We start from the raw sequence: 23,239 nt of genomic DNA on the forward strand, positions 1-23,239 counted from the left end.
TGCTAACATCCTCCCTCACGGTCTGATTTGCCTCTGCGTCAGCCCGTGCAAAGGCCAGGCTACAAAGAGTCGTCCGGGCAGCAGAGCGCATCATCGGCTGCCCCCTGCCCCCCATCATGGACCTGTACAGCTCCAGGTCCATTAACAGATCTGCGAAGATTGTTGCCGACCCCTCTCATCCTGCCAACAGTCTGTTTGATCTTCTCCCCTCTGGAAAGCGGTACAGGGCTTTTCTGCCCAAAACATCACGCCACCGCCACAGTTTTTTCCCCCAGGCAATTAGCCCTCCTAAATAACTCTTAAACTTGGACTTCATTGCACTTTATTTTTTATTTAACACAGCACTATTTACATTCCTATTAATGTATTGCTTATAATGGTCCTGTCTGTCCTTGTATTGTGTTTTTTGTCTTTATTTTTGTCTTTCTGTTGCACTTTGTGTTGCCTGCATGGAGAAGACCAAATCAAATTCCTGGTATATCTGTATACATGGCGAAATAAAGTTGAATTGAATTGAATTGAAGTGAAATGAGGTTACAGACTTCTGGCATGAAAGTGTCCCAGTGATCATTTTATGTTATGTGGAGGAATGGAAAATAAATTAAACACAGATGGTGCATTCTCATCAATTTCCTGACTCTAGAGAGTGAAAAACACGTGGGAAGAGTGGCAGCAGGACAGCAAACTATGCAAATAGAGCAAGGTCACTGATGAGATCACGTGACCATATCTTTGTGCAATAAAAGGAGGCTCTTACTGTAAACACCCACTCTACTCAGAATGAGGGGACTTCTGATTTTTGCCACATTGATTGTGGTTGTGTTCTGTCGAGAGAGTTTTGAGGGGTGAGTTGTGCAACCAACATTGTTTACAGATGCTATAATGCTTATAATGGTTAGAGTTATGGGTTGGTGTTAGGAATATGTTGACTGAACAATTAGAAAGAATAAACTTTAATTTTAACAAACCCATCTGTCAAGTCTGTACTCTGACTTTGTTTTTATGTTATGACAGACACATTTTTATGTCATAATTTTATGTTAATGACACACCTGTAAGTATTTGTTATTTTCAAAAGATATAATAATCTTTTGAATAATAAGGTCAAGTTTAAGTATTCATTAGATGTTTTTTATTGAAAGTGACTGACAGCATGGGATTCCCAGACAGTCTACCATCCAGCTGTTGGGGCAGCTGTGGCCTACTGGTTAGCGCTTCGGACTTGTAACCGAAGGGTTGCCGGTTCAAACCCCGATGGCTGAAGTGCGCTTGAGCAAGGCACCTAACCCCTCACTGCACCCCGAGCGCCGCTGTTGTGCAGGCAGCTCACTGTGCCGGGATTAGTGTGTGCTTCACCAGTGTGTTTCACTAATTCATGGATTGGGATAAATGCAGACACCCAATTTCCCTCACGGGATCAAAAGAGTATATATACTTATACTTATACATCCAAATACTAAACATGCCTGACCCTGCTTAGATGGTGAGATTGGTCAAGTTCAGGCACGCTGAAGTGTAGAATGGCTGTAAGACTTGCCGAAAGTTCACAACTTTCATAACAATAATAATATATTATTAACAAAAATTATCATGACAATTTCTGTTTACATCCAAAAGTTCACAACATTAACAATAACAAGCATGCATAATGCAGTCAATTATACTATATTATTGTAACAAAAATCAATTATTATGATAGTTGCTGCTTAAAAATGTTTTTTTTATATATACACTGTGAACTGTTGCTGGAATGGACAGCCCAGATCATTCCACACTGATGTTCCACAAACTTGGTTTTGCGTGTTCATGTGAGAGGAAGGGTTATCCCAATTCTTTTGGATTGAGGGGTAGGGCTAAGGGGAAGGGCTACGTAGCCCTTAAAACTGAAATTCTTCAGGATCTTATGGCGGCCTTACACCAAACAACTTTGACAAGATTTGGGAAAGATTCTTGAAAGATTGGAGTCTTTTGAGTAAAGATTGGGGGGTATTAGTTAAAAGACTACAATCTTTCAAGAATCTTTCCCAAATCTTGTCAAAGTTGTTTGGTGTAAGGTGGACATTACATTGTACGATTTTGATCTGTTTTCAAAGTCACCAACTTAATTTCCAGTCGGACAGAAATCATGGGAGTTGTACTGGAATCGCGGTGCGCTCCTGTCAACTAGATCGTTTAGTGTAAGGTGCCAATCTAAGCGGTTTTAAGTCAGTCGGAGTCCGTCTTTTTCTAGTTTTGCCGTTACGACAATATCAAACATGTTTGATATTATCACAAGTCTTTTTAGTCGTGGCTCATGCAAATAGTGATGTGAACAATATAAAAATCAATAGTGACCTCTCTCCAACACCAAACAGGAAGGAGCAAAGTAGGTGACAGCTGTAGCCTATATGATTATTTGTTAATTAATTTCTTATAAATTATTAGTCGGCTATTCCACGTGACAGAACAACGCTATATCTGTTCGAGATGTCACACATGACTTTGATATGAGTAGGTTGCTCTTGGGTGCTCCTTGTTGGTGCCCCCCACCCAATCCCAATCCTCCCCCACCTTTTTTATGCAGCCCTTGCCACTTAATCTACTAAACCCCTCTTCTACTGCACTTTTTACCCCCCCCCCCCATTAATGCACAAATAGGCTGACACCAGACATAATTTCACTGCATTTCTTACTTCCAGTAACTATATGCATGTGACAATAAACTTCTTTGTATCCTTGTATCCTTATCATATGAGTTCCTGTTGATATGTAGTGCACGATGGAAATTATTTAAAGGAATCTAGTAGCAGTCTTGTAATTAGTGACCCTGCATGATCCCTAGTTGTTGCAAAATCATAGTCTGTGACTAGTCTGGGACTCAACAACTCTATCACTTGTCTTTAGATGTGAGAGGGTCTGAGACTGTAGTCTTTCAAAAATCTTTTCCAAATCTTTGCAAAGACTTTCAGTGTAAGGAGAGCATTACTTGAAACTGAGGGGTAAGATAAATGACCCAGCATACACTAGGCACACCGGAAAACATGAGAGCACAAGCACACCTAGACTCATTAATGTAAAATGTTGGCATTAATAAGGATTTTAAAATAATTGTTTTATGTTACATTCAATCTTGTGGCCATATTGAAGGTTCTGTTCTTCATAAGGAAGATAAGTCTGTGTGTATGGAATGTCAGTAAATGCATGTAGATATTTATTAGATTTACATTAAATGTTCAGTTTTCTAATTAGTACATTTGTGAAATCATGTAACTTGAAATAAGTGTTTTATTATGTTGGGTGGAATTACAGATCAGGCCAAATTCTAGCAAGTGGGAGAGAGAGAATTGGGAAATTACCACAGGTCAGTGGTGCGTTTCTACAAACATTCGCTGCGTCGTTGCTAAACCACCATGGAACGATGCAACTTTCGCTCAAACAACGATCTTGTAACACCTGTTTCTAGAAAGTGTTGTTGTTTGGTCAGTGGTGTAACAAACTAATGGTGGGCCCAGGTGCGAGAGCGCTACGCGGGCCCCATACCGACGAATTTTGGCCCAGGATGAATTAGCTCTGATACATGCAATACACATTAAGAGTGACTTCAATTGTTTATGCTTATAAACTCGCACTGCGCAGAAACAAAACTTAATGTAGCCTAACTTATTTAACCGTCCATAAACCAAATAAAATCATTCATATGCATACAATCCCCAATATGCGTGAATTAGGCCATTAGAAGAAGGCAATCTTACGAGCCTTTCGTTGTGCAAAATCGTCAACGATGTTCCCAATATTTAATGCTCTGGCTCTCGTATTTTCAATGGACAGGATAGCTAACCCACGGAGCCTCTCCTGCCCCATGCTGCTCCTTAGGTATAGGTCTTAATAAGTTTGAGTTTGGAAAAAGATCGCTTAGCTGTTGCCACAGTCACAGGCAATGTCAGAAACAACATGAGTACACACTTCCCCGAATGGGGATGTTACACTGTCATAATCTACCACCAGCATTTTGGCAAGTTGAAAAATAGATGACTTCTGTGAAATCTCTGCTTTAAAGCAAGACCTGAATGAGAGGAATTGTGTTGGGAATGTCGGTGCAATGTCCCTGCTATAATGGTCTGACAAACGTCTTGCCTTTTCAAGCAGTTCATCATCACCTGCGAGTTGAAGGGTCATAGGACGTAAAGACTCAAACACATGACAAATGTCCCGCATACTTGCAAATCTTTGTGAGAGCTGACTGATTATGATGTCCAGAGTTGCATTAAATACCTGCACGTTGAAGTATCTCTCTGCATCGGTTAAGCGCTCATCTTCGGATAGATCGTCAAAGTGACGATTCACTCTCCGTGCTCTAACATTCTAAAGTTCTAAAAAAAAAAAAAAAGGAGGCAGGGCGGGGGTAGCGACGGGCCCCGGGAGGTCACGGGCCCTGATGCGACTGCACTTGCTGCACCTACTATAGTTACGCCACTGTGTTTGGTGGTTGATCCATAGTTAATGGAGTCACGCCATAAGTTGATGGTAAAAATGAGTCCCGAACATATACTACAGCATTGATAGAGCTACATCATGCATAGAAATGATTAAGAATGCATAACCAACTTATAATAAATGAAAAAAAAAATGTTTCTGTCGTGTCCCGATATTTTCTTAATTTTCTTAAATATCCTCTGTGTGGATGTTGTGGACGCTGTGTGGCTGTGTGTCACCGCCGCTGCACCCCTGGACTCAAAGATAAACGAATGTAAATTTAAAACATTCCCCTCAAGTAGAAAATTACTCGAAAAATGAAGTAATATTGTATAATAGTATCAATACTTTGACTCAAGTAATGGAGCTGTGTACTTTGTCTACCTTTGCCTGATAATGCATATGATAGACTTGTAGTCAAGACCGCCTAAACCGAGACCAAGACACTACCAAGACCAGAGGGTATCAAGACCGAGACCAAGACGAGACCAAGGCCAAGACAGACTGAGTCAAGACCAAGACAAAGTCGAGACGAGACCGAGACCAAGACCGAGACCAAAAAAAAAAAAAAAAAACAGCTAGCGAGCTAGTGTTACCAAAGTCCTTTTAGGCATGTCCCTCCACTCGGCGGCCATATTGCACCGCTTTTTGGGTACTCATCGGGCATCCTATTCAGCAGAAATGCGCGTGCGCAAGGCTTCACCACACCAACCGTGCTCCAGTGTCGAGTTCACAACACATGATTGGCACAATGTCTGCACAACACAGCACATAATTGGCTCAAAGTAGTCAACTCACACCACATGATTCGCTCAATGTATACACATGTCGACATTTTGGCGAGGAAGGGGTGGGATATGTGTAGACAACGGCCATATTGGCGTTGCAAACTAGCCCCATGCATTTCTATGGAGGATTTTTTGAGTGCTGTGTCTCCACATTAGAAAGTCTCTGGTGTTACACCATAACTTGCATCAATTGAATAAGAGCAGCATACTGGGGCAGGGTTCTCAAGTTTTGAGCTCAGCTTGGAGTGAGATTGGGGGGGGGGGGGTGCACTCACTCACTAATTATAAAAAAAAAATTGGAAAGAAGCATTAACCCTTTGAGACCTTGAATTTGTCATTGTAATCTATACATCCTATATCTTGTTTTTGTCTGGGAAAGTATAATGCATAGCCTATGTCTCTTATGTCAGCCTTATCAAGGGAAACCATTTGTTTTTTTATGTCACCAGGAAGCATGTCAGTAGAAATAACTTTTCATATTTAGGTGGGATAGATTGGAATCTTGAAATATAATAATCGTGACGCTGGGATATTCTATGGCTCACCAATTTACGAGATGTAGGCCTATGTACTGAGTGAGACAAATATTTTATTTATTAGGCTAATTGCTTTATTCACTTGAGTAGCCTATATTGTCACTGAATCATTAGACTAAGCATGTGCATGCCGAAACCGAGGACAGCAAGTTCATTATACATTATGGTGATTGGCAGGTCATTGTCTGCAGCAGTCCTGTATGTTTAGAAAAAAATGTAGGCCTATGTGTAGCATACTCGCTCGTTAATAATAAGCTAATTTTCATTCATTGTTGACATGGTCCATGGAGGATCAGATGGGTGTCCCGGGACCTGATGAACACGGCGCTAAAAAGCACAAACGAGTGCGAAAGTTGCAGCCGTGATGACAGGGAAAGTGCAGGCAGCCACGAGAGTGATTGGTCGTGTAAAATGAACGTTGCTGATGTCTGGCTTACACAAAGCTATAACGACACAATCATTAGGTTTTCTTAATGACCGACAGTTTAGTTTAGTTTATAGATAAGAAATAATTTTGCCATAAAGTAGGCTAGGCCAAATGTTCGTGAAAAGGCTTGATTTACACACCCTGTAAAGTACCATATGTAGGCTGGTTTACCAAATGACAGACAGTTGAATTTCTGAATAAAAAGAATGTTGGTGCAGTTTTGAAATCTTAAACGTGTAACCCCGAGCGTGTGAACTTGTTGAATTGCGTGTGTCTCACGCCCATTGCGTGAGACTTGAGAACCCTGCTGGGGTAAGAGGTTCAGTCCCAGTTTAAATTAAATTTAAGAAGGTATTATTTCAACTACAGACAGAACAATGCAGAGACAGAGCATGTCATGAATGTGTGTGACTGTGAGCTCACTCACTGTAAATGTTTTCGTAGACTGGGTGAGATAAACTATGTAGGCTATAGCAATTGCATGACAATGATGAGAGAGACTTTGCAAACCTTGCATTTTGCAGAATGCTTCTTTCTTGCCCCTGGACTGCAAATTTCTTTATGTTCCGTGAATGCAAATTTAATGATGGCGGAATTCGCTGACATTATTATTACTAGGTCTGACTGAGACTGACAGCTACGACGTAAACCTAACGTTTCGCGCTGGCTACACTTGCGTCTTTTGATTGGATGAGCGCCAGTTTCTTAATCACAACAAAATACATGTATGTCATTGATTGGTTGCATTTGAAAGGTTGCATTTGAAGGACGTGAAAGGCGAAATAATTTAATGTTGCATTATCGAATGTTATGTTTTGTATCATGGACATATTTGTTGCAAATCTCCCGACCACTATGTCGACCCGAGACCGCAAGACCAAGACAATGAGACCAAGACAAGACCGAGGGATCCGAGACCAAGACAAGACCAAGACCAAAGACGGTCGAGACTGTGACAAGACCGAGACCACGTAAAAGTGGTCTCGAGACCGGTCTCGAGACATCCAACTCTAGCATATGATGATGCATATTGCACTGACTTATTTTCACATCTTCCTAGACATCAAGTTCTTCGCATTACTGCAAAAGATGACACTCAAATAAGTCTTTTGAAGGAACTCTCTGAAGTTGAAGAGCTTCAGGTAAATGTTTTTTTTTAATGTTGAACACTTTCTAACAGATTAAGTTCACCTCACTGACTTCATATAATTAACCAGAGAACTCCACGTTTATTGAAATTCCTCTTCTTGTAGCATAATAGTGTAATAAAACTGCAGTGTCTATTTGTACCCAGGTCTAAAGAGATAAATACCTTTTTTGATTTCCAGTAGGGAAAATTCAGTTTGACATTGTGGAACAAGAAAATGCAGTTAACATCACAGAAAGTATGAAGATGAATACAGTATGTGAATGTGCAAATATCGGCAAGTCTAACAAAAACAAGTTTGCAAGTTCCAGTTGTGCAGCTTCTGTGTCCCTGTGGCAGATACACATAGCCTAGTAGGCTTCAATATACTATATCTATGTTACCTTACAAAAGACATTTTTTAAGTTGCATGTGCCCCGGTGTCCTGGGAATCGTTGAGAATGCCGCTTTAATCACAACTATCTCCGGCTGAGATGTTTTGAACCACACTGATGTGTATTGTATGACCACCCTGACAGCCCCTAGGTAACTTGCGATGCAACTTGCCATTAAGTTAGTAAACAAGTTAGCTCTGGGGTAGCAAAAATCAAAGTGTGCCACCTTCACGTACTGGAGATCACAATGTCCACTCGAAGGCAGAGGACAAAAGTGTGTTTGGGAAAACGTCTGCATTTCAGACTTTCTCGTCCCCACAAGAGTTTAACAGGTGCGATAATTCAAAATCCACATGTTATTTTCCCATAGGAAACATCGCCAGATACTGGATCTCAATGATGGCAGCTTTTTTGTAGGCGAACTTCAGAGGTCCATTGTAAACGTTCTCTAAGAAGAGTGAAAAGCAGTTTGCAGTAAAGCTAACCAATGTCTCTACCGCAGGAAAAAAATAGCGAGCAGCCTGATAACCTAATTAAATGGTCGGCGGGCCGGATTAAAGTGCTTGGGGCCATAGTTTGCCCACCCCTGCTCTAGGTGCATGCCATGCCATTTCGTGGAATTCTGTCCATGGGGGGCCATTCAAAAAAATAATTTGTACATGGGTACATCTAGTGACTGTGCACCCATCAGCCTGTAGATGGTGACGTTGAGCAGAGGGTTGCCAGTAGGGGATGAAGTAGGGGATGTTAAGAAATTTAGATAGATTTTTTTTCTGTTGAGAGAAAAGGCAGGTCTGTCACACACAGAGAGAGAAGCACACATACACACAGAAGCAGACACATGGACACACTCATTTACATACACAAAGCATGTAAGAGTAGGGGATATAGTAGGAGACAATATGCATGACTTATTTGTGCAGTACTCGTGGTACATCTAGTCATTTATTTCAGGTACACCGACATGTATGCGGGAAATGTCAAGTGCTTACCCTAGTCGTGAAACTACCCTTATGTAATTAAAACATATCAAATTATACCAATATAATGGATTGTGCTTTCTTGTGTGTTTGTATTCCTAATATGTAAAGTTAACACAGATGGAAAAAGTTATATGTCAAAGATATAAAGAATAAGTTTGACTGTGTCTCTATTCCCTAAGCTGGACTTTTGGACAGAGCCAGTTCATACAGATCTTCCTGTGGATGTTCGTGTACCTCTCCAGAGCCTTCGGATGCTCAAGACTTACCTGGATTCCAATGACATACATTATTCTATAATGATTAAGAATCTTCAGGTGAGAATCTGCACAGATGTAAAGAAATTTAAGTTACCACATAGAGCTCCCTTGTCCCACCTGTCCCTAAGATATTGATGTCCCTTAAAAAGATATTGATATAAATCACGCTGATAGAGGAGTCTCTCCCTGCGAAATTCATTCTATTTCATGCAAATTATTCTTGCAGAATGTGCAAAGGTAAAAACTGCTTGAACTTGACTTCTGCTGGCACTGACACCTACGGAAGCCATTCCTTTTGTGAACAGAAAGCAAAATGTAAACGCCATAAAAAAGTAAAAGACATAAAAACGTGGTTCAGATGAGTCTCCCTAATTGAAGATCTTTTATTAAAACACCCACATTTCAAGCATCGGTTGACGCTGGGCACTCCTCTGATGTCTTTTCTCTAGTATGGGCTACTCTACTATAACTTGACTGCAAGTTGTTCCATCTGATGGAATCAGAAAATCCAGCAACCAGGCACATGGCAAAACAAAATAACTTTTCATACAGAGCCAGTTCACTCAGTACTTCAGATCCTCCATGTTTGATTCTGCGCTTGTTAGCTTTAAATAATTTTTTTTATGGCTGACCAATCAGACCCAAACAGGAACTCCAATCAGAGGTGGGTGGAACCTGAAAACAGGAAAGGCAGAAGCACACAGACAGACAACCATATAACATTAGGGCCGTAACATCCACCAACCTATCTGATGGTGTATTATGAAATGCATCTCAATCACTACAAATAATACATTATGTAGTGATTATTGAAAGCATAAAATGAAAAGGGGAAAAAATGTGTCTGTGCAATTTTTATTGATAATGGCTACACTACCATGACAGAGAATCACTATCTTTATTCGGTCTCTAGCTGTATGAGCGTTAGTGTCGATTCCTAATGGCAATTGATAAGGAAAGAAAAGCCATGCTCTTAGCCCCCACTGTATTTTAACTGTATGTTAAAATACGAGAATTTGATTGAAATCAAAGTTGTCGCGCAAGTCAGACACTGACCTTGACTAAAATGAGTCTGCTGTCCGTTGATATGACACTCGCAATGCATTTCTGTTGCAGTTCTCCACAGCTGGGTACTGTGTGTAAGCATGTTTATCGGAACTCCCCCTATTTCCACCGGTCCCGTATTTCCACCGTCTTGCGTGTATGTGTCACTTAATATCCATTTCTATACAAACCAAGACAGCGGACTCCTATAGAAACGCAACCACATACACCAGGTGTATCTAAATTAGCTATGTACCAAAAATGACATTTTACCGTGACTCAAAGAGCTGTAAACAGTGTTGTAAGGCTGCGTGTACACAACCGCTTGGAGCTCCAGTGGAATTTTAATTTCACGACGAGAATTCTCGGTCTAACCGTCCATGTGCCGTTGAAACGGTGTAAATAGGCGACCCATCAGGCCAGCACTATAACTCTAAGCGTGGTAAACAAAATCGGATATTTCAGGCAGTAAATGCTCCTGTTAAGAACCAAACCAAATTTTGTTCAAATCTACACACCTATGGCTACTGAAAAATGTAAGGTTCATTTAGTAAATGTTATTTTGAAGTGTTAAAAAACATTGTTGTTTTAGAATTTCTGAACAAAAGTGGTGATAATTGGGGGTGTTACCATAGAGATGTTTCCTTTTCATTGTTTCCATCTCTACCTGGCCCACCCACTTTTCAACAGGCCCACCCAAAACTTTTCTTAAAAAAAAAAAAAACTTTTAATATAGTCGTTGTTTAGGTACCTTAAACGTGCACAAACGGTCTCGTTGTATCGCTGCAACCAGGAGATGAAGGATAGCTGAGATCCATAACACCTAGCACATCTCTATGGCTTAATAATGGCTTCTAAGATGTTTTTTTTTTTTTTTTGCAATGCAGCTTGTTGATATTGTGATCGTTGATCCGATTTGCATTAAAGGGCCTAATGGGTGTGATTGATCTTTATGAGCTCTCTTGGAGCATGTTTTACATGACGTTGTCAATGAACAAGTTCTGTGCCCGAGGGGTAGGCCTAGTAGCCAGCTGATTTTGCCAGGGCTTCATCCCCGAATGTATTTTGTACAGTTGACTAACAAATATGAAACCATTATTCCGATCGCGCATTGAAACTTTGAGATGAGATGGACGTATTTAACATACAAGCGGACACGGGTGAACTCACTCTTCTTCATGCAGCAGATTTAACATGAACGTTACCTTCCATAACACATCATTTGGAACGTAGGCTACGTGTGCGCGCGAGGTTGGGCATGTCATTGTTTGCATTTAATATTTGGTAGGCTATAGGCCTACGTTACAAGGAAATCATGAAGTCATCAATAACAAGGTGGTGGTGGAGTTATCCTGTTCTCGTCATTTAGACTAGCCTACAAGTTCAGGTTTGTTATCAGCCTCGAGCTGGCCAAACAGTGGTGGCCTGCTTTGCCTAGTTGTAAAATCGAATTAGTGAGTCTTCAATGTTCCCTTCTCCCTAAGCTAAGCATAACAAACCATATAATGCATATTGCTATTTAAAAGCCACTCTGCTAGGTGGCTATATAGTTCGTTTCTAGCAAACAGAAAATGTCAAGATAGCGAAATGTCATTACATCCTCTGTAAAAATTTTATTGTCCATAATATTTAATAAATGTGGTGCAAATGAGGCTTGAGTCAGTGGATTCATTTATGAAAAGTGAGCAGCAAGTCAGGCAAAATGGGAATTATGAAAACCGTTTAGACTATGGGCTAAGCCCTGAATGTTTTCAACTGCCCTGCATATTGATTGAAACTGTCGGGCAGTGTGATTGATCTGTATTGTTGAAAACCTAAAACAAATGAAATATTCGACTTCATGTTATACAAGCAGAACTAAACTATGTTTGGGGGAAATATTAGATTCCCACTTTTACAGCCTATAGGCCTTAGGTCTATTCGAGAGATGCGTTAAAGCACAGCCAGCAGGTATGGTGCGTAATGGAGATTCCAAAGCGCTCTTATTTGGTCAGAACCAAGGACAGTGATCGAGAATAGGTACGTCCGTCCTTTTTACAATGCAACAAACTATTTAAAGAGCATCAAGCTATTCAAATCTCTATTATGTAAGCACAAATAATATAACAGTATATTAGTCAGTGATTTTTATTAGGTTAAACAGTGATTTGATAAAGTTTTTTTTAATTGGTCTGGCCCATCCAAAACTGGAATCCTGGCGCTGATGGGCTATTATTTCAACCATAACTGCATAGCAAAACTTATCATCCATCCGCCATCCATCAGCACCAAAGTTTTTTGACCCATTTTCAAAACCGCACCCGCCCACCATCCGCTGGTTGTTTTAATGTAGCCTATGGGTGATGGAGCGCTGCTGACGTGAGGCTAGAAATCTCTTGCCTGTTCTAGAAAGACTGATCCAATGCCGCAAATATATTAAAAGGCTAAAGTCCTACATTGGCTATGTTGTAGCCTATCCCCAGAATATCAGCAGCAAACTCAGTCTCTGTCTCGCAAAACAGTCTCCAAATAAAACGCACATCGGCATGTTGCCTATTCTGCCAGCTTGTGCAAATATATCATCCAAAATGTTTGATTGCATTGCATTCTCCACATTTTTAGCTAAATTTTCATGTACCACATCAGCATTTTTGTTCAGTGAATCTTTTGTAAATTGCTATTGCGCCAAACATTGTAGTTCCTGCTCCTGTTTATTCGCTTGGAAAATCGCCACGTTTCATGTTGTTTGACCGTAGACATTTTAATCAACTACTCGTGTAACTGTATTTAAGTCGGGAAAACGTGGATGTTTTTGATTACTTCTACGTCTGGCTACGTCTGAGCCCGCTAGCATAGCAACATGCTAACACATTCGCGCCGCGCACCAGAGCGTTTGAGTGCACATACCGACATGGGAGAGGTATGACTTAACTCGTGAAAGTTAAGGTAAGAACATATATTACTACTGACATTGGGTGGCGTGTTCCATTAAAGGATAACAACAGTTAACTGACTGTTAGTAATGAATTGTTAACTGCTTATAATGCATTGTTAATACCTAATAATCACGTTATTCTAAAACGTTACCATATTTTTTCATATATATATAAGTCGCAGGACCAGCCAAACTATGAACAAATTGTGACTTGTACTCCAGGAAATAATATGGTATGTTTAACTAGATGAACAAATACAGAAATAGAACAAAAGGTGGTTCAGCACCACCTAATGAGAAATAATATTAACAAATCAGTTACAACTGTACTTTGTGTATATTACATATATTGTATATTTGGTGCTAATAATAAAGCTGTTAAGGAATGTGTTTGTGTTGTACTGTATGTATGCTGCTGAGACCTTGAATTTCCCCTGGGGATCAATAAAGTATCTATCTATCTATCTATCTATCTATCTATCTATCTATCTATCTAATTGTATTTTACACTATTGAAAAGTTTTCATCATTCATAGTGAATTAATAGTCATTTTCTAGCAAATTTCACAATTTCACTTTTACTCATGATGCATGGCTAGCTTACTCATTAAAATGAATATGAAAAAGTCTATTCATGGTATAGATAGTCATCTGAGTATTATAATACCAGGGAATGTGGAGATGAACTCAAGTAGCAAATCCACACAGTACATTAAATTTAGCGCTGAGTTACTGGGACAATCATTTACTCCTCACTGTGCCCACACACTGTTTCTAGGATGTCCTTGATGAGGAGCAGCAAGTGATGTTTGCGGCTCGTGCAGGCCAGCTCAAAAACACAGATGCCTATGATTATGCCAACTACCATACTCTGACTGAGGTTAGCTTCACTTGTCATCAAAATTCACATTTGGTTTATTGCTTTGGAGTAGTTCTTGAATAGTTCACCATGTTTTGAGTAATGAATATGTATATTTCTATCATTTCAGATATACAATTTCATGGACATGCTGGTGGCTGAGAACCCAAACCTTGTTAGCAAAATTGTTATTGGTGAGAGCTATGAGGGACGTCCTCTGAATGTGCTTAAGGTAAATCTCTACCAACATCCAAGATTTCATCAATGTGTAATTGTAAACTGTATTGGGCAGTTCCAGCGTTATGGATGTGACAATTGGACTCATATTGGTAAACAAAATGCCTTAGAGTGGGGGCAAAATTAGTATCAGTGAATTAATTTGCATAACTTGTAATGTAACATCTGTCCTCTGAATACTGAGAAATCCTCAAATTTCATATAATCAATTTCATCCTAAGAATACAAGGCATTTTATTAGCGTTATGGATGTGACATGAAATGGATACACTTTTGTGAGAGATTACAGAACTCTATGAATTTTGAAGGAAACTGCCGAAACTATGATATATGTAGCATGAAGGAGACTTGAATGAACACAAAAAGTGTGTTTTTGAAACTATGCGTCATTTTCGTAATGCATTATGTAGAAAAAACTGGCGTTATGGATGTGACGGTTTCACGTGTCTGAACCAGTCCTCGACAAACTACATAAAACACATAATTAAGTAGTGAATTTTGATATGAAACAATTGAAATAGTAATCATGAAAAACTAGCGATCAAATTATTGCTTCCTCAGTGCCCACTAAGATCCACAGGAAGAATCAGGACAACAAGTCATTTAAAATATAAAAAATAAAATTTAATCATCAATTTTGGTCAGTGATTCCCGGGTTACTAAAACACCAGGGAACATGAAACTTGGTGGCCACTCCCCTAAATAACTTGCCCTACCTGAACCATTGCACCCAAGATGACAAAATATTTATGGTATGTTAGTCTCATAAGCCCGCATCAACCTAACCCATACCCACTCATTTGTGATTTGCACACATAAAGTACATGCACGCGCACGTGCACACACGCACATGCACACACACGCACATGCACACACACACACACACGCGCGCACGCACGCACGCAGTCGCACACATACAGACTGGCAAGCACACACACACATAAACACATACAGACAGGCAAGCACACACACACACACACACACACACATGCACAAACACCCACCCACATGAATGCAGACACATAAACACACACACACAGGCACGCATACGCATGTGCGCATGTATACACACACACACACACACACACACACACACACACATAAACACACAAACACAGGCACGCACATGCACACACACAGAGACACACACACACTCTTATAAACAAAAGCAAACTCACATATGCACACACTCATTTACATGCACATGAGTTGCAGGAGTAGGAGATGGAGACAAAATGACAAGCGTGATTTATTTTTGCGAAGAGAATATGCAGGACTGAGATGCGGTAATATTTTGTACCGCTATGTGGTACATCTAGTTTATTGCTGCCGTTACTCATGTTACTCTGTGGGTATTAGCTACAGAGGACCTGACACTTCAAATGCTGGCATATCGCGTCACATTTCAAATTAAACTGTGTTAAACAGATGTGAACGGCAGGCTGAACAGATCTACAACAGAAGGAGGTTGCTATGTTAACTCCAGCTGCAAAGTCAGCCATCTTCACCAGCTAACACGATAATCCAGTTACTGTACAAAAAGGGTATGACAGTTACAGGAAGATAATCGCTCAGATTTTCATTTTATTAGGCCACTTGAAAATAGGCTATGGCTAGGCTAATCACTGGAGGTATTTTAATATTATGTTTGTTTTGCTAATGGTTAGGCAAGGCCTCCCTGTGGTTTTGATCAACCTAATAATCTTTGAAATGTCAATTGTAAACACTAAGATGAAGGGCTGTATTTTGGGTCACCAGCGCATGGCGTAATACTCGTTATTCACCCGCGGAAAGTTGAATTCGGTATTTTGCACGTTTATTTTTTAAGCATTGTGCCCAGGGGTGTGGCAATTAACAACCTAGGGAGGGGACTCGCGCATTGTCTAAAAATCATACACCACCTAAACCTGGTCAGAAGTCAATGGCGAGTTGTTCATATGCTATTTTAAGAGCGCATGTCAACAGTCATATTGGCAGGTGCACGCACCATCCGTCTATCATTCATGAACGCACACCAGCGCACGTCCATGCAAAGCATTAAATTGCACGATTACAATGGGAAACATAATTAGAATAAAGATATTACGAAATACTGTACATCTCATGATGAGTAGTTATTCACCATCATTTGCAAATTGGTAATGACGGTTAAAAGTGATTAGGGGAGAGGCGAGAGACACGTATGGAGCACAGCTGAAGACGCACTGTCACGAGATATAAGCAACTCCTCTGCAGGATAAATGTTGTTTTATTCAGTAATTTGAGCAACATTAGGATAAGTGTTGCTTTTTCCAGCCTATGTTTTCGATGGTAACCCATTGTCAGTCAATAGTGAAAGTAACTGCATATAACTGTCTTGTCGTTGACTGATGGTGAAGTTAGTTTCACTTTGCCAATGAGTTCAAATAATAGACGAGTCCTTCAAATGCGCCGTTGAATGCCAAAATACCGATGCATTTATTTGACATATCGCGCGTTGCGCCGTTAAAAGGAATGACAGATGTCATTCTCATTGGTTTAACGCCATGCGCTCCACTTTTGAGAACGAAACCCCTCCCAATGTGAACTGGACATCCTACTAAATTTGAATAGACTTTTGACGAGTGACGATGCACTTTAGAATGTCATGATAGGGCCCGAAATGCGTTAAAACTGCCACCAGAACAGACGTTTTATCGGCTTTGAGGTATAATAAAGTCTCCAGTCTTGTAAAGTCACATTATGTAACATCCATAACGTCACATCCATAACGCACCATTAAAGGTTTTAAAAGTAAGAAAGGGGCACAATTAGGTCATAACACTTTACATTGATATAAATTAGCTTTGCACAGACACTTTGGACATTGTCGCATCAACACTGTATGTGTAGCATAAACTTTTCCTATAAAACGTTATGGATGTGACATGGCCATGGAACTTGCTGTCTTAAAAACAAAAGCCTTACATGTAAGGGGTAGTGCTCTTAAAGGCAAGCTGAGCATAGACATTGCTCTACCATTCCCTTGTCAATATGGAATTTGTCAAATGACACAATTTGTTTGAACCTTGGGTCCATTTATCCACTTTTTAAATATGTATAATATTACCATGTGAAAAATGTTGTTTCTGTATGGTTGCACACCATATTTATGATGTAAAAAGAGTGTAATTCTCCATCAAATTCAATCAGATCAATTACAAACAATAAAATATAGACCTAAATGAAGATTTTAACAACAGCTCTATTTGCGTACGCACAACTTTTTTTTTCCATGGTAAGGATGACCTTTGCATGGAATTGCCTTATTATAAATCTCCTAAATCATGGATGTGGTAGTCATTTGGGGGCATTCTCCTATGTGCAAGTCAAAAAAGTGTGTAACTAATCGCTTTTTAGCCTGCGCGAATTCTCCCGTCCACTTAATTCTGTCATTTACGCACGGTGGAGGGAGTTACATGTTTTGGGAGGAGCAACCCCAAAATCTGTCCGTTTCTGATGTATATACAGTAACTCTTGCGCGCATTCTGACACTGGCTGAAGCACCTTTTCAGCTATGCATTCCCGAGGGTTGTATTAAGGTCCAGCGCCACTAAAAGGTGAAACAGCATGTTGCTCGATGTCAGCAGTTAGGCCTAGTTCTAAATACATGTAGGTTGCACAGAATATTACAAATTAATATTACAGTATCAAATTGGGTGCTGATAAGGCTTTTATGTTTCCCCCCATTACAGTGTCACTCGGTGGTATATTTCCCGACATTAACTTATCCATGAGGCTACATTGTTAAATAGTGAAAACCTCGTTATAATTGGAGCTTACCGACTGTGCATCTTCAGTTTTAACTTGACATGAAGTCATAATCCCATAGCCTACTTCGTTCGAATCCGACCGTTTCTTTCCAACTCGACCGAAGTCATCCATACATTTGCATGAACGTCTGCACTATTGTCGAGCAGCATAGTTTATATTCTCCTGTCTCTTGATTCGTTTGTGATGGATGCTGGTATTGTTATGCTACTGTATTCGAAACTGCAGGTATTAGTCTACAGCTTTGTTAACATAGATAAATTGATATTATGAGATTAGCAGTGGCCATTGAAACTTTCTTTCTCAACAGTGAGTTTTTAAATTATGAACACACCTCAAGCATGTCTTGACACTTTATAAACAAACCTCAAAGCAAAAGTGAATTCAATCAATTAAATTCGTTGTTAGGCTGTGTGATGACACACCATTTTACTGTAGGCCATTCGCTATTCAGTTCACCACTGCTTACATTTTTAAAATCAAAGACTGGTTTGTGTTCTTTCTGGATTTAAATGGCATTCAGAAGGTCAATGAGAAAGTCCATGTTCTACGTTTTCATATCAACTTAAATTAACAAGGTGGTGGATCAGTCTGGTTCTATTTTAAATAAATCACGCCTCTTTCATAAGGCCACATTGATTTCGAACTTGCGTGCTGTGGGTGTATCAGAAGTGGGAATGGGAGAATGCGCGTAACTGAAAAGTGCGTAAAAAAGAGCTTTGGGGAGAATTCGCCGCTAAGTCTAACTCTCATGGCTGATAGATTAAAGTGCTTTCCTCTAAGGTGTATAGTTCCACCTTGTAAACTGAGGCTAAAAGAGATGATGTTACAGCTGATATCTTCATGCAATGATGTGTTGCATTTATCTCTGTTAGTTTAGCACAGGTGGATTCAATCGTCCAGGAATCTGGATTGATACTGGAATACATTCTCGGGAGTGGGTCACACAGGCCAGTGGAACCTGGTTTGCAAAGAAGGTTAAATCTTTATATTCCATTTTTTACAACTGTTTACAACCGTTTACAAATGGTTTCTGAAACTAGGTTGCTCAATTCACAAAACTGCTCACAGAAAATGTAAAATACCTCGTCTGCAAAAGGAAGATAGCAAACATAACAATTCACATGATTAGACTCTTTCAATCACTAACTAGCCAGTCGAATCTTCACTTCACCATTTCGAATGCAAAGTACAGTATACAAAATAATTTGCTGAGAAAGTGCGCTGCAGACAATTGAAATAGATTTAGTTAACACATGCAAGTGGTAACACTTTCCAAGACCTTATCAACACAGTATTTCAGTATTATATATACACATCACACATGAACATAAAAAAGAAAGGTAAATTCATACTATAAACAGTCAAGATGTGATTGTCTCCAGGGAAACTTTTGAATATTGTCACAGCAATGGGTTGAAGAGGGTTGGAACAGTATCAAAATACATTTTACAGTATGATACCAAGCCAAAACAAGAGAGTGGTTAAGAAACACATTTTGTATTGTACAAACGATAAAATCATATCCTTATCACATGATACACATAGAAGAGAGCCTGAATGACAGTGTCCAGTCTCCTATTTGGGTCACAGAAACTCACCAATATCACAACCAGTGTTGTCTTTTTTGAGGGTTAGAGGGTATTTTCTCAGCATACAGTACCCTCCAGAATTATTGGCACCTCTGCTAAAGTTGACTAAACATTTATTTTGAGGAATAGGGAAATCTCATGAAGAATTTTTTTTTTTTATAATAAATATTCTTGAATTTCCCCTTGGGGATCAATAAAGTATTTATCTATCTATCTATCTATCTATCTATCTATCTATCTATCTATCTATTTTTAACAAAAACATGTCGCTCACAATTACTGACACCTTTGTAATTACTGTTACCTGCTTGTAATACCTTCTTTAGCCTCCCTTTGCCAATAAAACAGCTTGTAATATTCTCATATGACACCCCATGAAGTTGGAATACAAAGCAAGGGATTGAAGACCATTCATCTTTACAAAATCCTCCCAGATTGTCCAAATTCCTAGGTCCACACTTGTGCATTCTCCTCTTGGACTCACCCCACTATTTTTCTATGGAGTTTAGATCAGGGGACTGAGATGACAATGGCAGAAGTTTGATTTTGTGTTCAATCAATTTTTGTTTTGATCTGGACATTTGTTTTGGTTCATCGACCTGATGAATGATCCAATCATGACACACTTTTAGTGTCTTGGCAGAGATTGACAGATTTCCTTTGAAAACGTTCCATTTTTTCTTGGGGTTCATGATACCATGCACCTTAATTAGGTTCCCAAGGCCTTTTGGAATAAAAACAATATCCTTCCACCATAATGCTCATTGGGCATGGGTATCTTTTCAGTATAGTCATTCTTCTATTTATGCTAAACACACCTAAAGTGTTTCAGGCCAAAGAGCGCAAATTTCATTTCATCTAAAAGTAGACAGCACTTCCAGACAAAGTCACTGTACCATTCAGTAACTCCTGCCATTTACATTTGTAATTAAATGACTGGACAGGCTTTTACCTGGCATGCCTTCTAAATAAACTATTACATTACATTACATTTAGCAGACACTTCTTGACCAAAGTGACTTACATATGTCAACTATATTACAAGGGATCACATTGTCCCCGGAGCTACTTGGGGTTAAGTGCCTTGTTCAAGGGCACAACGGTGGAAGCCGGGAATTGAACCAACAACTTTCAGGGCCCTATTTTAATGGTCTAAAACGGAAGTGTCTTTGCGCAAAACGCAATTCACTTTGTGGGCGGCTCGGGCGCTGATGCTATTTTACCGGCGGGATATTTGACTGTTGCGCCCGACGCAAATCTAAAATGGGGTTGTCTGAAGTAGCTACATTAATCATGGGTGTGGTTTGGGCGTAACGTGCAATAAACCAATCAGAGCGTCATCTCACATTCCCTTTAACAACAGGCACGCTTGTTACATAGCTGATTGCTATTATGGTGGCGTATTTGCCAGGCGCAGCCAGGAGCGTTCACAGCGCTATAATCACTGTTCAGTTGGGAACAGTTAGCTATTGATTTTTCATCTTCACAAAATGTAATACAGAATTGTCACAAAGACATACTTTCCGATGTTTTGGGATCGATCATTCTCACTGAATCACGAGGTTATGAATGCATGGTGATATATTTGCAATGTACAATGTAATCTAACATTACCTCTCTATAGACAATGCATATCTTCTGTCAGTTAATCTCTTCTCTCCCGTGCTGCCGCTGGGGCATTTGGGTTAAATGGCATCGGCATGCAGTTCAACATCACGTCTCCTTAAGTCCTCTAACATTTCCTAATTTATGTCATCAACACATCAGTGATTCGTGAAAATGTGTACGCTAGATTTATGCCTATTTTTTCACATGGACACCACACTGATTTCCCTCGAGTGGTAATATTTTTCTTTGAAATTATGTATGGTTTACAGAAATGGGAACTACATTGTATAGATGAGAGGAGCTAAGTGTGCGTTGCGCAGCACAGGCGGCCAAGCAGGGCTTCGTTTAAGTTGACCTAACTTTCAACTCTGCACAGTATCCCATTAACTGCGTGACAGTAGACTATTTACAATATTTTCTGTAAAGCAGAGTTTGTAAACACGTTATCATCAACTTAATTCACGCACAACATTTATTTGAGCAGGAGAGAGAATAACAATGAATGGATGCAGCAACTACAGAAATTGTACAGAAATTGTAACCATACTTGCTGCTTTCTTGTACTATCTGTTGCTGGTTAACAGCACATGAAAAGCTGATTTAAGCTAATTCACTAACTCAAGACTTCAAGGCCATCATGGATATAAAACGTTTTTTGAAAATAACGAAAGGATGGAGGGAACATAGCAAAGCTTGGAGTTATTTCAGATGGGCTACAACAAGGTAGGCAAAATTATGGTGCTTAAAACCTTACACAACGGTAAATTGGAACAAAACTAAAAGTAACTTTAGCCTTTATAGGGCTGTAGCCTATAAAGTTGTCCAGATTAATAGGTCGTAATTAGGCGTTGTTGTAAAGATATTGCATGTAGATGTTGTACTATATAGGCTACTAAATATTTAGGTCACCAATGCACGAACAAAACCGGGAAATGGACAAATATTATCAAGGCTTTGAATGTTTCCGTCTGTGCACGGAGGTGTCTGTAGATTGGTGTGCAACGCATTCATTCATGCAGGCCTGTGGTCATGCATGCGCCCTTGAAATAGCATCTGCATTTTCGCCACAGACTTTAGACCAGGGAGTTCCTGGTCTGTGGCGGAATTGTTTTCTGAAACTGCAAAATATCAACAGTGAACGTTTGCGCCGGAACACGCCCCGTCTTTTCGCTGAACCGCCCCCGTGGGTGCAATCGAATTCCCTAATTTACAGGCATGTACCTGTGGAGGGAAAATTCCAATATGCGCTGACTGCAAAATAGGAAAGACAAACGCGCGAGTATACAAAGTCAATTGCGCCGGCACGGAAGATAGAGCCCTCAGACTACTGCACGCTAGCCCAGCTCCTTAATCACTACACTACCACCGCCCAGCATTAGCATTAGCAGTAAGGTCACTTGAAGATTTTTTGGGGGACTTGGTGACCCCAAGGTGAAACCTTTTTCTGTAACTTTCCAACAGTGGCAACACGTGCATGGGGTCAAGATATTGTCACATTTCCAGTTGATTAAACATTTTTAATCATTGTTTTAACTGTAAATATTGGCATTTTCAACAAAATACCCAGTTTTTACAGCCATTAAACTTACAATGTCAACACACTTTCTTTTTATTTAAATTTAGTGTATTTTCTTGTCTTTCCTATGTTGAAAAATGACTAGGGGATTTAGCCTCTGTGTCACGTTATTTTCATACCTAAGAGAAAAAGAAAGTCATGAACTACTTCTGAAAGTTCACAGACATTCTGATTAACTTAAAGAAGTTGAAATCAGATAGGGAAATGATTCTGTTACATTTTGAATATGAGATTTTTCTAGGGGTGCCAATAATTGTGAGCGACATGTTTTTGAGATTTCCCTTTTTCTCAGATAAATTTGCTTTTCTTCAAGGTTGTATTTTTCCTCATGGTTTCCATTGTGAGATTACATACATTGTATAAAACACCAAAAGATTATTTTTTATACCCGTTTGTAGTCAACTTTACCAAAGTTACCGATAATTTTGGAGGGTACTGTATATATATCAGGGATGGAAATTAGCACCCGCCACCAGCCAAATGCGGGTGAATTTGGTCAATTTATGGCCACTGTGACGGGTAAATAGATATACCACAAATCAGATACGTGCAAATTTTCATAGGCCCCAACGGTTAAAAATAAGAAAGTGTCTTGTAGTAGGGATCATGTAATGTTATCAGTAGCCTATAGCCTAAGGGTAAATCGCAGTGATTTG

At 39.7% G+C, this 23,239-nt stretch overlaps 1 protein-coding gene across 2 annotated transcripts in view; it reads left to right on the forward strand.

The window, feature by feature from the left end:
- The first annotated feature begins 780 nt into the window (after positions 1-780).
- The window catches only part of LOC143141808 (carboxypeptidase A1-like), a 29,288-nt gene continuing 6,829 nt past the window's right edge, over positions 781-23,239 (forward strand). For both annotated transcript variants that reach the window (XM_076302518.1, XM_076302524.1), the window contains exons 1-6: positions 781-845; positions 7,264-7,345; positions 8,887-9,021; positions 13,701-13,802; positions 13,912-14,013; positions 18,683-18,784. In XM_076302518.1, the coding sequence (XP_076158633.1) occupies positions 781-845; positions 7,264-7,345; positions 8,887-9,021; positions 13,701-13,802; positions 13,912-14,013; positions 18,683-18,784 (588 nt within the window). The remainder of the gene's footprint in view (positions 846-7,263; positions 7,346-8,886; positions 9,022-13,700; positions 13,803-13,911; positions 14,014-18,682; positions 18,785-23,239) is intronic.

Source organism: Alosa pseudoharengus, unplaced genomic scaffold, assembly GCF_046254945.1.
Source record: "Alosa pseudoharengus isolate Yale_2024_CS ecotype anadromous, Long Island Sound unplaced genomic scaffold, YU_APseudo_1.1 YU_APseudo_1.1_scf_10, whole genome shotgun sequence".
In the NCBI taxonomy this organism is placed as follows: Eukaryota; Metazoa; Chordata; class Actinopteri; order Clupeiformes; family Clupeidae; genus Alosa; species Alosa pseudoharengus.